Source organism: Sciurus vulgaris (genome assembly GCF_902686455.1).
Source record: "Sciurus vulgaris genome assembly, chromosome: 9".
Classification (NCBI taxonomy): Eukaryota; Metazoa; Chordata; class Mammalia; order Rodentia; family Sciuridae; genus Sciurus; species Sciurus vulgaris.
In genome coordinates this window covers 23,557,671-23,575,789 of record NC_136469.1, presented here as the reverse complement: position 1 = coordinate 23,575,789, position 18,119 = coordinate 23,557,671, and the positions used below count along the sequence as shown (strand labels likewise).

At 37.0% G+C, this 18,119-nt stretch overlaps 1 protein-coding gene across 2 annotated transcripts in view; it reads left to right on the top strand.

The window, feature by feature from the left end:
* The first annotated feature begins 12 nt into the window (after positions 1-12).
* Positions 13-18,119, top strand: part of ANAPC10 (anaphase promoting complex subunit 10) — a 98,602-nt gene continuing 80,495 nt past the window's right edge. For both annotated transcript variants that reach the window (XM_079154174.1, XM_079154175.1), the window contains exons 1-2: positions 13-148; positions 1,145-1,271. In XM_079154174.1, coding sequence (XP_079010300.1) covers positions 1,157-1,271 — 115 coding nt within the window. In that variant the 5' untranslated portion in view covers positions 13-148; positions 1,145-1,156. The remainder of the gene's footprint in view (positions 149-1,144; positions 1,272-18,119) is intronic.

Genomic DNA, 18,119 nt, shown 5'->3' with positions numbered 1-18,119 from the left:
ATGACGGTGTCTGTCGTCATAGGGCTGCGACCCCGGATCTACGTCGTCGTTGGGGAAAGCCAGGCTGTCGGTAGAAGTGGAGTGGGAGTGGCGTGGAACTCTCGGAGGCCCCGAGAGCCTCAGCTGTGGGAGACCAAGTCTGGAAGCTGTAAGTGCGCGGGCTTTTCCCCAGCGTAGAGAACGGTCCTAGCGTGAGCAGCTGCGTCCTCCCCAGCCTCGATCTCTTTACCCTCGCGGTCTCCTCAAGGCTGGCGGGCCAGGAGTGGAGCCTTATTAGTCATTCTGTCATTCCAGTACACCAGAAGTGTCAAGCAGGACCGACGGTCTAGCCCCCACGGTGCTCGCGATGGCGTTCTCGCCTTGGCCTCAGCTTCCTCCGAATTGTGTGCTCGGTTCTTCTAGTGCACAAACCCAGTCTTCTCGGAGCTCTGTGGTTTAGCCACTTGGTGGTGTTCATCCAACTCCGGCAGTTCAATTCTTTCCCAATGTACAAATGGCCTTTTAATTTTTTTTTTCTTTTTCCATTTCCTTTCTTTTCTTATTTATTTTCTTTCTTTTCTTTTCCTTTTATTGAGATGGTGTCCATTCAGCTTGTAGTGATGACTACAGGTTTAGTTTATGAATGAACCTGTTCATTCATTTATTCATTCAGTTAGTTACTCATTGAGCTTTTAAGTCTCAGGCCTTGAAGTTTACAGTCCAGTGTCTCTGCCGCCACCACCACCACCATCATATCATTGTTATTTTGCGGTGTTGGGTATCGAACCCAGGGCATTGTGCATACTAGGCAAGCACTGTACCCTTGACCTATATCTTCTGCCTCCTGCCGTTATTTAATGAGTAATAAGTATTTGTGTGGTGGTATTGGAACAACTAAGGATCTAATGGGAGATGGTATAGGTTTTCTTGGACTTATTTAGCCTTCAAAATTCAATAGCAGTAACTGCACAGCCTAAGCAGTTTTATGTACTCTTCAATGTCCAAGAAGTATTTTTTTCACATTTGCACAATTTACTAAGATTAACAAAAAAGATATGAAAGATGAAGGGGTATTTGAGTGTTCCATATTGCTATTAAATTTTTACTTTTTTCAGGCAGATGCTCAGATCTTGGTGTAATGTGTGTATTATTTGTTTCTACGTAGAATATTTAAAAAATGACCACACCAAACAAAACACCTCCTGGTGCTGATCCGAAGCAGTTGGAAAGGACTGGAACAGTAAGGGAAATTGGGTCACAAGCTGTTTGGTCACTCTCATCTTGCAAGCCAGGTAAAACAAAACCAAAAACCTGTTGACAATAGTTAATTTATGACATCATGGTACACTGAACTAACTTGAATATTCTTTTTGTTTAGATGCTTTATTTTAATTCTAATGACTGGGTTTTCATTTATTACATATTTTTGTTCAACTACTTTAGTACTATGTACTTAGATTTAACTACACATGTCATAAGGTCTCTTGTTTATCCTCCCCATCTCTGCTCTGATTCCATTGTTATTTAATTAGCATTTTTTGTTTGGGTTTCCCTAGATGGGAAAAGTGAGTGGTACAGTTTTGAAGTGATTGCACAACCCCAAAGAATTGTCCTTTAACCTTGATTTGAATGGAATTCTTGGGTAGCAGTTTTTTTCTCTTAAAAACGTGTTAATACTATTTCATTATCCTCTTTTGCCCTGTTGCAGTCAAGAAGACCTATAACTGTCTCCTGTTTTCTACATAACTTTGTTTTTTCTGGAAATATCTAAGATTTTTCTCTTTATTCTTGGAATTCAAAACTTACTAGAATGTGGCAGCGCATGATACATGTTTTTCTTTCCTCATCTGTCTAACCAACAATTGAATAGGTATTTTCGATTTGCAGATTCAAGTTAAGAGAAATTTCTTTAAATTGAGAAAATTAAATTATAATTTATTAAACCAGGCGCACTGGCACATATTTATAATCCCATCTACTTGGGAGGCTGAGGCAGGAGGATTCAAGACCAGCCTTGGCAATTTAGTTAGGCTGTGTCTCAAAATAAAAAATAAAAAGTGGCTTAGTGGTAAAGCTCCTCTGGATTCAACCCCCAGTACCCCACCCCCTACACAAAATATCTGAATACATATACACACATATGTACACACACACACACACACACACACACACACACACACACATACATATGATTTATTAGTTTGGTAGCTATTCTTTCAGAAATTTCTATTGCTTGTACATTAAGATTCCTGTATCTGTCCTCTCATAGAAGCCTCTGTTTCCCCTGGAGATTCCTTTTTCTTTTTTACGAGTAGTTTATTGGCATAATTTACATAAAGTAAAACCCTTTTTAGGTATACAGATCTCCGAATGTTAACAAAAATATGTAAGAGTCATTACAGTCAAATGTAGAACTTTCAGCATTCTAGAAAGTTTCCTCAAGCCACTTTGTAGTCATTCTTCTGCCCCCCATTCTCAGCACCTGACCATTTTTTATCTGTTTTAGGTTCCTTTGATTTTTGCCTTTCCCAAAATGCCATTATAAGTATAACCATATGTTATATAGCCTTTTAGGTGTTTTTTTTTTTCCACTTGGCATAATGCTATTGTGAGTTTTGCTGTTGCATGTTAATAGTAGTTTGATCCTTGTTTTAGTCAGGTTTTTTGTTGTTGTTGCTGTTGCTGTGACCAAGAGACCTGACAAGAATGGCATAGAGGAGGAAATATTTGTTGGGGCTCATTGTTTCAAAGGTCTCAGTTTATAGACTGCTGACTCCATAACTCTGGGCCCCAAGTGAGGCAGAACATCAGGGCAGTTTGTGGTGGAGGAGTGTAGCTCAGAACATGGCAACAGGAAGCAGAGAGAGCTCTGCTTACCAGGGACAAAATATAAATCCCAAAGGCACACCCCTAAGTGACCTACCTCCTTCAGTCACATCTTACCTGCCTATAGTTTCCACCCAATTAATCCATCAGAGGATTAATTCACTTGAACCCAGGTGCTTAACTACTGAGCCACATGCCCAGCCCTTTTAAAAATATTTTATTTAGAAACAGAATCTTGCTGAGTTGCTAAGTGCCTTGATAAGTTGCTAAAGCTGGCTTTGAACTTGCAATCCTCATGCCTCAGCCTCCTGAGCTGTTGGGATTACAAACCTGTGCTACTGTGCCTGGCCAGTGATTGTATTTTGACATACTATACATATACAGAGTATAGCATCCCATTATTGTGATTGTATATGATGTGGTCATATATTCATATGTGAACATAGGAAAGTTATATCTGATTCATTCTACTGTCTTTCCTATTCCCATCCTTCCTCCCTTCCCTTCATTCCCCTTTGTCTAATCCAATGAACTTCTGTTCTCCCCACCATCCCATTGTGTGTTGGCATCCCCATATCAGAGAACATTGAACCTTTGGTTTTTTGGGATTGACTTATCTCACTTAGCATGATATTCTCCTGTTCCATCCATTTACCAGCAAATGCCATAATTTCATTCTTCTTTATGACTGAGTTATATTCTATTGTGTATATGTATCACATTTTCTTTATCCATTCATCTGTTGAAGGGCACCTAGGTTGGTTCCATAGCATAGCTATTGTAAATTGAGCTGCTATAAACATTGATGTGGCTGCATCACGATAGTATGCTGATTTTAAGTCCTTTGGGTATATACCAAGGAGGGGGATAGCTGGGGCAAATGGTGATTCCATTCCAAGTTTTCTGAGGACTCTTTGTGCTGCTTTCCAGAGTGGTTGTACCAATTTGCAATTTGCACCAGCAGCGTGTGAGTATACCTTTTTTCTTACATCCTCTCCAACATTTATGGTTTTTTGTATTCTTGATAATTGCCATTCTACTGGAGTGAGATGAAATCTCAATGTAGTTATAATTTGCATTTCTCTAACTGCTAGAGATGGTGAACTTTTTCCATCTATTTGTTCTATTTCTTCTGTGAAGTGCCTGTTCAGTTCCTTAGCCCATTTATTGATGGGGTTGTTTGTTCTTTCAGTGTTAAGTTTTTTGAGTTCTTTGTATAGCCTGGAGATTAATGCTCTGTCCGAGGTGTAGGTGGGTAAAGATTTTCTCCTGTTCTGTATGTTCTCTGGTCATGTTCTTGATTGTTTCCTTTGCTGTGAAGAAGCTTTTTAGTTTGATACTACCTCATTTATTGATTCTTGATTTTATTTCTTGCACTTTAGGAAACTTGTTGAGGAATTTGGTTCTTAGGCTGACATGATGGAGATTTAAGTGAGACACAGGATCTCTGGTCCTTGATTGGCTTTGAGTTAAGTTTTGTGCAGGATGAGAGGGGTTTAATTTTATTTGCTATGTATGGATTTCCAGTTTTCTAAGCACCATTTGTTGAAAAGGCTATCTTTTGTCCAATGTATGTTTATGGAACCTTTGTCTAGTATGAGATAACTGTATTTAATGTGGGTTTGTCTCTGTGTCCTCTATTCAGTACCATTGGTCTTCACATCTGTTTTGGGGCGAGTACCTTGCTGTTTTTGTTCTTATAGCTCTATAGTATAATTTAAAGATTGGTATTATGATGCCTCCTAAGGATTTCAGCTGCCATTTTTTGAGGAAACAACTAGTCCTATGGAAAGGTTGGTTTGGCAAGGAACCATGGCCTCTTGTCCAAGAAAACCATCCTAGAACAGATGCTTTACCTCCAGTCAGGCCTTCAGGTAACTGCTTCTGTAGAGATTCAGTTTGATGTGACTGTTGCCATCTTGAGTTGTAGTCTGCATGATTGCCCTGAGTAATCCTCATTAGTTTTCCCTGCAAGGTTCCTAGCATTACATCTTGGACCCTGGTGCCATCAGTGATAGGAATGTGCCCATTAACCATGATATTAGTTTGAGATAAACCAGGTTCATTCCAACTTGAATGAAGTCACTTTTCTCCAGATTTATGTATGATTTATATTTTTATAAGTTTTCTTTAAATGTATGTTTTATAGTCCATAGTATAGTCCACCTTGATGAATATTGCACTAAGCTTGAGAAGAATGTGTATTTTGCTGTTGTAGGATCATGTAATCTATAAGTGTCAATTTGATCCAGTTGATTGATGGTACTACTCTGTTCAACTTTATCTTTACCAATTTTCTACCTAATAATCTATTAGTTACTGATAAATAGGTGTTGATGTCCCTATTTATAATAGAATTTGTTGTTTTTACAGTTTTTGTCTCATGTATCTTGATGTTCTATCTTTAAGTGTATATATACAGAATTATGTCTTCTCAGAGAATTGACCCCATTATGTAACAATGCCTCTTTTATCCCTGAAATGTTCCTTGCTTAGAAATCTTTTTTGTCTGAAATTAACATAGGTACTCCAGTTTTCTTTTTAATTAGTCATAGATCTTTCTCTATACTCTTACTTTTAATCAATCTATCTTTGTCCTTATATATAAAATAGTTTCTTTACTGGGTAACAAAATTGACCAAGTTAAATTGTTTCATGTGCATGTACGGATATGTAACAACAAATCCTACTATTATGTATAATTAGCATATACCAATTAAAAAATAGTTTCTTGTATAAAACATGACTGGGTCTTTTTTGTTTAAAGCCACTTAGTGTCTATCTTTTAATTGGTATAGTTTTATTATTCATTTTTAACATGATTATTGATCTGATTGGATTCATGTGTATCATATTTATAATGGTTTTCTATTCATTGCCCTTACTCTTTGTTTCTTTTTGATTGTTTTCTCTACTTTTTTGCTTTTCTGGTTTCAACCAAGCATTTTATACAATTCTACTTTCTTGCCTCTTCATGTACTTGTTTAAAAAAAATGTTAGTGGTTATTCTGGAGTTCGCAGTGTGCATGTAGACCTTGTCTAAGTCCACTTTCAAATAATATTACACTTCATGCTTTCACCTTAAATGTATTCCCAGTTCCTCTCTCCTGTTCCATATAACATTGTTGTCCTTCATTTCATTTATTCTTGAGACATAATCATCTAATATCTTGTTGCTATTGTTATTTTGAACTAACTGTTATCTGTTAGGTCAGTTAAGAATAAGAAAAATAAAAGATTTTATTTTATCTTCATTAATCCTGTATCACTCTTCATTTCTTTAAATAGATCTGAATTTCTGGCTTATATAATTTTGTTTCTCTCTGAAAAAAAAATTTTAACATTCCTTATAAGGCAGGTCTACTGGTGATAGATTTCCACAAGTTTTGTTTGTCTGAAAAAGTCTATTTCTTCTTTCATTTTGAGGGAAAATTTCACTGGATACAGAATTCTAGGTTGGAGTTTTTTTTCTTTCTGACATTTTAGGTATTTCACTCCATTTCACTTCTCTCAGAAGAGATGTTTGACAATTCTTTATCCACCCCTCCCACCCCAGCATGAGATTCTGTGGATTGAACCCAGGGTGTTCTACCACTTAGTCCTTTGTTTCATATTTTTTATTTTGAAACAGCGTCTTGCTGAGTTACACAGGCTGGCCTCCAGCTTGCAATCCTCCTACCTTAGCCTCCTGAGTAGCTGAGATTATAGGCCTAACATGACATTCTTGGCAGCTGAATGTAATTATTCTTATTTCTGTAGGTAAAGTGTTTTTCTACTCTATTCCTCAGCCTCCCCTCAATTTTCTCTTTGTCTTTGGTTTTCTTTAGTTTGATATGATATGGCTAGGTGCAGCTGTTTTGGTGTTTATCTTTCTTGATGTTCTCAGAGTTCCTGGATCTGTGTCTTTCATTGATTTTGGAAAATTCCCAGTCATTTTTACGTTAAATATTTCTTGTGTTCCTTTCTTTCATTCTTCTTCTGATGGCCAATTACATGTATGAATGCTTTTTGTAATTGCTGTAACTGAGGTGTTAGCTAAAATTCCTCTGGTGTTCTTGTTTTTATCTCCCATATTATTTGGGTTTCCTCAGAAATTCCTATTTAAATGGACTCTGAGTCTATATTTCTTTTAGTTTTAATCTCTTGATACAATGGAGCCATTTGATGTGGTGGTAAATTGTTGTGGAAGCAGAGGTATAATCTTATACTTAGGACTCAAGTCTTTTTTGGGGGCCTGTGTCCCTGGCTCTGACCTTTGCAAGTCTTCTCAGTATTTTCCCCTTTAGGTGAGATAAGGCTAGAGGAAATTAGAGTTGGATATTTTCCTTTTGTTAGACTCTACTAAAATCATTTTTCTTGAAGACTATTTGTGTGTGTGTGTGTTTTTCTCTCCTCAGGAGAAGAAAATGCTCTGGGGATGTTTCAAAATGATTGCTTTCTTCCTTCTTCTGCAGAAAGCATTGGGGGATTTTTTCCATTTTTTTACCCAGAGAACCTAATAGAGTTCCTAGAGATAAAGCTTATCAAACTATAGAGCCCTTCCTTAGGCTGGGTTTTCATGAGCTTTTTCTCTCTCAAGCTAATTTACATTCATTCTCTGTAATTAGTCAATTACTCTTCAAATTTCCTACCATTTACTGACTCCTATGATCATTTCTACTCCTGGCAAGCTATGACTCTCCGTGTTTTTCTTCCTCTAGTTTCCTGGGTTTCATTTGTCCTGTGCGACCTCATTCTTTGTTGTACCTTAGAAGTATTTTCGATTTTCAGTTGTTCAGCTTTTTTTCCTGTTGTGAGAATGGGAGTAACACTTTCAAACTTTTTACATTTCAGACTGGAAACTGGAAGTTCTTTTTACTTTTACATTATATCTTTTACATATATCTTTATATTTGAGGTAGGTTTCTTATGGAGGCAGAGGATTGACTATAGAGGGTTTTTTTTTAAACAGTTGATACTTTATTTTTTAGATAATATGAGCAATTGAAAAAGTTTAATTTTTCAATTGCAGAGCAAAAGAATCGGATTGTTCACATTTAAAAAGAATGGAGAATAGATTGAAGTAGGACAAGAAGAGAGATAAAAAATCAGAAGATATAATATTTCAGTTAAAAAGTGATATAAGGGAGAGTTTTAATAAATTTTCAAGATGTTGATATCAGTCTTTGAGAGATATAAGTATACTTGGCAATTATAGGATTTTAAGTAGCACATGGCCTTACACAATTGTATCTTTAGTAATACTGATTCAATCTTTCACTTGGATTAAAGTTAGAATGTATTAGTAGATTCAGTCTAGTTGTACACATCATGAAACAATCCCATAATTCAGCACATTTGTTAGTCTCTGCCCAACAGATTGGAAAAACAAAGGTCATATTTATGTGGCAATTGCTAGTATTATAATAGGTCTTTTAATAATTTAATTATTTTATTTCATAAGTACCAGATCCCTGCCATGTTGAAAAATAAAATTAGGGGGAAATTAGATACACTCCTATGTTTAACTCTATATAATATACAAAATAAGGGTTTTAGTATGACTGTATTTTGTGAATGCCTATTCTATTTAATCCATATTGCCTATGAAGAAATTTTGAGAGGCATAGAGGAATGGTCTAAGTTCTGTTTTTTTTAAAACAAAAACTAAAGTAGCATCATGGATTTGGTCACTGGTAGGTTTCATGTATAACAGTGGAATGGATATATCAGATAGCTTTGCCTTGTCTGTACCATCTAGATTGTTGTCACTACACTCAGATACTTGGAAAATAACAGAATCATCTTAGAATGAGTTTTCCAGATTATATTCACTTTAAGTGAGACATCATTATATATATGCATATATATGCAATTGTATAGTATATAATTGATATGGTTTTTACATGTTGAATTTTTGAATTTACCAGAGCTCTTTCAATTTCATTTGCTTTGTTTTTGTCTTGGGACTGGCAATTGAACCCAGGGACACTTAACCACTAAGCCACATCTCCAGCCCTTTTTAACATTTAAGTTAGAGATAGTGTCTCACTGAGTTGCTAACTAACTCACTAAGTTGCTGAAACTGGCTTTGAACTCTTGATCTCCTGCCTAAGCCTCCTGAGTCACTTGGGTTACAGGTGTGCACCACTGCATCTGGCTCATTTGCTTTTTAAAAGCACCATCATTGACATTGGTGATGATTCTTTCTGTGTTATTTTCAATAGTTTGTATTTTACTCTTTTGCTTAGGATTTTTTTCTCTACTCTTATTTTTTTTAAATTTATTTTTTCAAACTATTGACATGGATGATTTGCTAATAAATTCTTAGTCATTTTATGGTTTACTAATTTATGTCTGTATATTTCATTTTTAACAAGAGCTTTAGATGTACCTCAATTTTTATAGTCTTATGGAGATTTAATTAGCACATATTAACCTGTATATATCTTACGTGTATACTTTTATCTTCTGGCATATGTACATATCCACAAAACCAGCACCACAATCAACAAAGATGTCATGTACATTATTAAAATATGTTCCCAGAGTTTACATTCCATTTATATATGATCTATCAAAATGTATAAATGTATTCTGCTGTCATGTATAACTAATGAGAACAAGTAAAATAAAATAAATTAAAAATAGAGTGTTCCCCCCCCCCAAAAAAAAAAAAAAAAAAACTGACTAAGTTTTTTTGCAGTACTGGGAGTTGAACTGAGGGCGTCACTCATGCTAGGCATGGGTTAACCACTGAGCTACATCTGATTTAAGTCCATGCTGTAACTGACAGTTATAGTTCTTGAGTTAAAATCTTTCTAATTTGAAATGTGATGTATGCTTTAGAGAAAGTAAAACAGCACAAAATAGAAAATGACTGAGATGGCTGGGAAGCTACTTCTTAGATTGTGTGATCAAGAAAGGCTTCTTATACTAGTGAAATTTGCACTGAGATATGAAAGTTTAGAAAAATCCATTGTGTTAAGAATTCAGAGTAGAAACTTCCTGACACTGGGACTTGCTAATACACAGGCTCTAAATTAAATGGATAAGCATGTGTGAGGTTCAAGAAGGCTAGTGTGACTGGAAAGTAGTAGTAGGAGAAATGGTAGGAGGTGGCATCAGAAATATCCTTAAACAGGGCAAGATAATAGGAACCTTTGTAGGCAACAAGACTTTGCATTTTAAGTACTAAGAGGAACCACTGGAGGAGACCAAGATAATCTGATAAGGAATTTTTAAAAGGATCATTGTGATCACTGCAGATAATGGTTGGTATTAGAGGTACAGTGCAGACCAATGGAAGAATGGCAATTTCAGTAATTTATGTTGGAGATAATATTGATTTGGACTAGGCTAGTAGCTGTTGATGTAGAAAAGAATGAGACTTTTTAGAGGTGGTAGAATCATGACTTACTGAAGGGAAGGGAAAATTTAAGAATAACTCCTAGATGTCTCCAGAACAACACATACTATTTCCTAGGTTGAGAAGGAGCAAAGGGAAGAGGGAGTAAGTAGAATTTTGAGTACAAGAATAAATGATTTGGATGTTAATTTTGAACTAATTAGCATTCTAGTGGTAGTATTTAGTAGTCAATTGACTAGAATCTTGGACTTCTGGTGAAATCTGTGGGCCATGTAAATTTATGGCCAGCAACATGTTGATGGTATACTAAGCCAGGGAACTGGATTATCAGTTTACCTAGGGAGAGAATGTATTTAGAAAAAAGAATTTATAAAGTATTTAGTAAAAAAGGGTAAAGCTTTGGGGCACATGAGGTTGTAGAGATCTAACAGCAAGGTAAGAACCAACAAAGAATACTTGAGAAGTGCCCAAGAGCTAGGAGAAAACCAGAAGAGTTGTGGATTATAGAAAGAAGTTGTATTAGTCCATTTTCTAGGCCCGAATACCTCATGAAGTAAAGAGTTTTATTTCATGGTTTTGGAAGTTGAAAGTATAAGACCAAGTGGCTTCTTCTGTTTGACCTCTGGTGATCCCCCCACCCCTAGCTATGTCACAGCAGAATGAGAAACAGAAAGGGAAATGATCACATGCAGAAGGGGCCAAACACAGAGAGTGGTCGCACTTTGTAATAATCCACTCTGGCAAGAGCTAACTCACTCCAAGTGTTGAGCGTTAATACCTTCTGAGGATGGTATGCCCAGTGACCTAACTGCCTCCCATTAGGCCCTGCCTCTTAAAGGTTCCACCACCTCAACACAGCCATTACTGGAAACCAAGCCTCTAGCATACGAACCTTTGGGGGAAACCACATCCAAATCATAGCAGAAGCCAAGAGACAGTGTTTCATAAGTTAGTTAATTCTTCATCCCTTTATTACAGCACTTAATACTGTATGTTGTAATTTGTCTGCTTAAGTCCGTCAGTGCTGTCCATTAGAACTTACTGCCCTATGTTGCATACAACTATTGAACAGTTAGAATGTGACTCTTTTTACTAAGGAAATGAATTTTAGAGTACTTAATTTTACTTTGTTTGAATGCAAATAGCTGTAGTATAGCTTCTCCAAAGACCATGTGTTATCTACCTTTCGGTCTTCAGAGTCAAGGCATATGCCTCATAATAACTCCATAGCAAATGTGAAAATAATTATGTTGATAGAGATGCTCGAGAAGAAATTGCCTGTTTTTTTCATAAAGGCAATCTAAGATGGACCGTTCAAATGCTTCTCATTTATGGATGCTACATTAGTCAACTCTTGCTGCAATCACATTGAATAAGAAACTACCCAATTTTCTCATGTTAGGTTGTGAATTGGATTCAAGTCTGCTCCATGTGTCTAGGGATGTTCAGACATTTAGAAGGCTAGGCTAGACCTTGTAAATGCATTTAAAACTTGTGTCACATTCACTAACGTTTTTTTGTCCTATTTAGTTTTACATGATAGAAGAATGCATTTTGATTAATTGTACACAAACGGAGTACAACTTTTCATTTCTCTGGTTGTACACGATGTAGAGTCCCACCATTCGTGTAATTGTACATGTACATAGGGTAATGATGTCTGTATTATTCCACATCTCTCCTACCCCCTGTACCCTCTCCCCCCCCATTTTCCTCTAAACAATCCAAAGTTCCTCCATTCTTCCCTTAGACCACCGCCCCCCACTGTTATGAATCAGCATCCACTTCCCAGAGAAGAAAACATTTGGCCTTTGGTTTTTGGGATTGGCTTACCTTGCTTAGCATGATATTTTCCAGCTCCATCCATTTACCTGCATTTATGGCTGAGTACTATTCCATTGTGTATATATACCACAGTTTCTTTATCCATTCATCTAGGTTGGTTCCACAATTTAGTTATTGTGAATTGTGCTACTATAAACATTGATGTGCTGCGTCCTAATGGTATGCTGATTTTAAGTCCTTTGGGTATATACCAAGGAGTAGGATAGCTGGGACAATTTGTGGTTCCATTCCAAGTTTTCTGAGGACTCTCTGTACTACTTTCCAGAGTGGTTGCACCAATTTGCAATTTGCACCAGCAGTGTGTGAGTATACCATTTTCCCCACATCCTCACCAACATTTATGGTTATCTGTATTCTTTTTTTTTTTTTTTTTATTGTAAACAAATGGGATACATGTTGTTTCTCCTGTTTGTACATGGAGTAAAGGCGTACCATTTGTGTAATCATAAATTTACATAGGGTAATGTTGTTTGATTCATTCTGTTATTTTTTTCCCTTCCCCCACCCCTCCCACCCCTCTTTTCCCTCTATACCGTCCTTCCTCCATTCTTGCCCCCGTCCGTAACCCTAACTCTAACCCTAACACTAACCCCTCCCACCCCCCATTATGTGTCATCATTCACTTATCAGCGTCCTTTGGTTTTTTGAGATTGGCTTATCTCACTTAGCATGATATTCTCCAACTTCATCCATTTGCCTGCAAATGCCATAATTTTATCATTCTTTATGGCTGAGTAATATTCCATTGTATATATATACCACAGTTTCTTTATCCACTCATCAATTGAAGGGCATCTAGGTTGGTTCCACAGTCTGGCTATTGTGAATTGAGCAGCTATGAACATTGATGTGGCTGTATCTCTGTAGTATGCTGATTTTAAGTCCTTTGGGTATAGGCTGAGGAGTGGGATAGCTGGGTCCATTCCAAGTTTTCTAAGGAATCTCCACACTGCTTTCCAGAGTGGCTGCACTAATTTGCAACCCCACCAGCAATGTATGAGTGTACCTTTCTCCCCACATCCTGGCCAACACCTGTTGTTGCTCGTATTCTTGATAATCGCCATTCTAATTGGGGTGAGATGGAATCTTAGGGTGGTTTTGATTTGCATTTCTCTTATTACTAAAGATGTTGAACATTTTTCCATATGTTTGTTGATTGCTTGTAGATATTCTTCTGTGAACTGTCTGTTCATTTCCTTAGCCCGTTTGTCGATTGGGTTATTTGCATTCTTGGTGTAGAGTTTTTTGAGTTCTTTATAGATTCTGGAGATTAGTGCTCTATCTGAAGTATGATTGGCAAAGATTTTCTCCCACTCTGTAGGCTCTTTCTTCGCATTGCTGATAGTTTCCTTTGCTGAGAGAAAGCTTTTTAGTTTGAATCTATCCCAGTTATTGATTCTTGCTTTTATTTCTTGTGCTATGGGAGTCCTGTTGAGGAAGTCTGGTCCTAAGCTGACATGTTGAAGATCTGGACCTACTTTTCCTTCTATCCATTTTGAGTTTAGTTTCGTGCATGGTGAGAGAAATGAGTTTAGTTTCATTCTGTTGCATGTGGGTTTCCAATTCTCCCAGCACCATTTGTTGAAGAGGCTATCTTTTCTCCATTGCATATTTTTGGCCCCTTTGTCTAGTATGAGAAAATTGTATTTATTTGGGTTTGTGTCCGTGTCCTCTATTCTGTACCATTGATCTACCTTTCTATTTTGGTACCAATATCATGCTGTTTTTGTTACTATTGCTTTGTAGTAGAGTTGAAGATCTGGTATTGCAATACCCCCTGTTTCACTCTTCCTGCTAAGGATTGCTTTAGCTATTCTGGGTTTCTTATTCTTCCAGATGAATTTCATAATTGCTTGCTCTATTTCTGTAAGGTACATTGTCATTGGGATTTTAATTGGAATTGCATTGAATCTGTATAGCACTTTTGGTAGTATGGCCATTTTTACAATATTAATTCTTCCTATCCAAGGACATGGGAGATCTTTCCATCTTCTAAGGTTTTCTTTAATTTCTTTAGAGTTCTGTAGTTCTCATTGTAGAGGTCTTTCACCTCTTTTGTGAGATTGATTCCCAAGTATTTTCTTTTTCTCAAGGCTATTATGAATGGGGTAGTTTTCCTAATTATTCTTTCCAAAGATTCATCACTTATGTATAAAAATGCATTAGATTTATGTGCATTGATCTTATATCCCGCTACTTTACTGAATTCACTTATGAGTTCTAAAGGTTTTCTGGCGGAATTTCCTGGTTCCTCTAAGTATATAATCATATCATCAGCAAATAGGGATAGTTTGAGTTCTTCTTTTCCTATTCGTATCCCTTTAATTGCTTTTGTCTGTCTAGTTGCTCTGGCTAGAGTTTCAAGGACGATATTGAATAGAAGTGGTGAAAGAGGGCATTCCTGCCTTGTTCCAGTTTTTAGGGGGAATGCTTTCAGTTTTTCACCATTTAGAATGATATTGGCCATGGGCTTAGCATAGACGGCCTTTACAATGTTAAGGAATGTTCCCACTATCCCTATTTTTTCTAGTGTTTTGAGCATGAAGGGGTACTATATTTTATCAAATGCTTTTTCTGCATCTATTGAAATAATCATGTGATTCTTGACTTTAAGTCTATTAATGTGGTGAATTACGTTTATTGATTTCCTGATGTTGAACCAACCTTGCATACCTGGGGTGAAGCCCACTTGATCATGGTGCACTATCTTTTTAATATGTTTTTGTATGCAATTTGCTAAAATTTTGTTGAGAATTTTTGCATCGATGTTCATTAAGGATATTGGTCTGAAATTTTCTTTCCTCCATGTGTCTCTCTCTGGTTTAGGTATCAGGGTAATATTGGCTTCATAGAATGAGTTTGGGAGGGTTCCCTCCTCTTCTATTTCATGGAATACTTTGAGAAGCATTGGAATGAGCTCTTCTTTAAAGGTTTTGTAGAACTCGGCTGAGAACCCATCTGGTCCCGGACTTTTCTTTGTTGGTAGGCTTTTGATGACTTCTTCTATTTCATTACTTGAAATTGGTCTATTTAAATTGTGTATGTCCTCCTCCTTCAGTTTAGGCAATTCATATGTCTCTAGAAACTTGTTGATGTCTTCGAAATTTTCGATTTTGTTGGAGTATAGATTTTCAAAATAGCTTCTAATTATGTTTTGTATTTCAATCCTGTCTGTTGTGATATTTCCTTGTTCATTCCGAATTTTAGTGATTTGGGTTTTCTCTCGTCTTCTCTGTTAGTGTGGCTAAAGGTTTATCAATTTTGTTTGTTTTTTCGAAGAACCAACTATTTATTTTGTCAATTTTTTGTATCGTTTCTTTTGTTTCAATTTCATTGATTTCAGCTCTGAGTTTAACTATTTCCTGTCTTCTATTACTTTTGGTGTTGGTCTGTTCTTCTTTTTCTAGGGCTTTGAGCTGTAGTGTTAGGTCGTTTATTTGTTGAGTTTTACTTCTTTTATTGAATGCACTCCATGAAATAAATTTCCCTCTAAGTACTGCTTTCATAGTGTCCCAGAGATTTTGATATGATGTTTCTTTGTTCTCATTTACCTCTAAGAATTTTTTTATTTCCTTCCTTATATCTTCTGTTATCCATTCATCATATAATAGCATATTGTTTAATCTGCAGGTGTTGGAGTAGTTTCTGTTTTTTACTCTTTCATTTATTTCTAATTTCAATCCATTATGATCTGATAGAATACAAGGTAGTGTCTCTGTCTTCTTGTATTTGCTAACATTAGCTTTGTGGCACAATATATGGTCTATTTTAGAGAAGGATCCATGTGCTGCTGAGAAGAAAGTGTATATGCTCTTGGTTGGATGGTAAATTCTATAAATGTCCGTTAAGTCTAAATTATTGATTGTGTTATTGAGATCTATGGTTTCTTTGTTCAATTTTTGTCTGGAAGATCTGTCCAGTGGTGAGAGAGGTGTGTTAAAATCACCTAGTATTATTGTGTTATGGTCTATTTGGTTTCTGAAATTGAGAAGGATTTGTTTGACATACATGGATGAGCCACTGTTTGGGGCATAGATGTTTATGATTGTTATATCTTGCTGATTTATGCTTCCCTTAAGCAGTATGAAATGTCCTTCTTTATCCCTTCTGACTAACTTTGGCTTGAAGTTCACATTATCTGAAATGAGGATGGATACCCCAGCTTTTTTGCTGAGTCCAAATGCATGGTATGTTTTCCCCCATCCTTTCACCTTTAGTCTATGGGTATCTCTTTCTATGAGGTGAGTCTCTTGCAGGCAACATATTGTTGGATCTTTCTTTTTAATCCAATCTGTCAGTCTGTGTCTTTTGATTGATGAGTTCAGGCCATTAACATTCAGGGTTATTATTGAGATATGATTTGTATTCCCAGTCATTTGGTTCATTTATTTTATTTTATTTTATTTTATTTATTTATTTATTTTTTGACATGACTCAGTTCCTCCTTTATTTAACAATTCCTTTAGGATAATTCCTCCCTTTGCTGATTTGCTTCTTTGTTTTTCATCTCTTCCCCATGGAATATTTTGCTGAGAATGTTCTGTAATGCTGGCTTTCTTTTTGTAAATTCTTTTAGCTTTTGTTTATCATGGAAGGATTTTATTTCATCGTCAAATTTGAAGGTAAGTTTTGCTGGGTATAAGATTCTTGGTTGGCATCCATTTTCTTTCAGGGCTTGAAAAGTTGTTCCAGGCCCTTCTAGCTTTTAGGGTCTGGATTGAAAAATCTGCTGATATCCGTATTGATTTCCCCCTGAATGTAATTTGGTTCTTTTCTCTCACAGCCTTTAAAATTCTGTCTTTATTTTGTATGTTAGGTATTTTCATTATAATGTGCCTTGGTGTGGGTCTGTTGTAATTTTGTGTATCTGGAGTCCTATAAGCCTCTTGAACTTGATTTTCCATTTCATTCTTCAGATTTGGGAAATTTTCCGATATTATTTCATTGAATAGATTGTTCATTCCTTTGGTTTGTTTCTCTAGGCCTTCCTCAATCCCAATAATTCTTAAATTTAGCCTTTTCATGAGATCCCATAGTTCTTGGAGATTCTGTTCATGATTTCTTACCATCTTCTCTGTTTGATCCACTTTGTTTTCAAGGTTAAATATTGTGTCTTCAATATCTGAGGTTCTATCTTCCAGGTGTCCTATCCTATTGGTTGTGCTTTCTATGGAGTTCTTAATTTGGTTTATTGTTTCCTTCATTTCAAGGATTTCTGTTTTGTTTTTTTTCAATATCTCTAACTCTTTATTGAAATGATCTTTTGCTTCCTGTATTTGCTCTTTTAACTGTCGATTGGTGTGATCATTCAGTGCGTGCATTTGCTCTTTCATCTCATCATTTGCTTCCCTGATCATTTTAATTATGTACATTCTGAACTCCTTTTCAGTCATTTCTTCTGCCATGCTGTCGTTGGATTTTATTGATGTAACATCTAGATTTGTTTGTGGCATTTTCTTCCCTTGTTTTCTCATATTGTTCAGGTATCAGTGGACTGTTGAGATATTGCAGATTTCCTCTATTGATTTACAGTGTCCCTGAAGATTTCTAGTACATTTCCTCTTAGCCTTTAGTAGCCTGAAGTCTTGGAGGAAGTTGATAATGTGGTGCTCCACAGGGAAGCTGCCTCTCTAGGGGTGCGGCCTTCAGCTGGGGCATATTCCCTGCTAGTGGGCAGAGGTGCCTCCATTTGTTGACCAGTGGTCATCCAAAGGGGAACTAGGCTGCAGGCTGAGGCAAGGCCTGTTTGGGCCTGTGTCTCTGGTTTTACCGTCCTTGTGGGAAAACCTCACCCTGCAGGGAAGACTCACTGGTGGGGAGGTCTTGCTGGTCAGTTCCCCTCCTAGAGGTTCCCCTCAATCCACAACTACCGCCTGGGCTGGGCTGCCTTCCTCTGCAACGTTCCCAGGGGCCTGGACCTACCTCCTGGGCCTGGGAGCCTCGCCCTTCCCAGATGAGTCTCCTTAGGCTGCCCCTCCTCAGAGAATCTGCCTGCAGTCCTGGAAACTTTGCTCCGCCCCTCAGCTTGTCTCTGCGCGGCTCTTCCACCAAGAAGGTGCCTAGGTCCTGGGACCCTGCCTTGCACCTAATCACCTGGCTATGTGGCCCCTCCTCTGAGCAG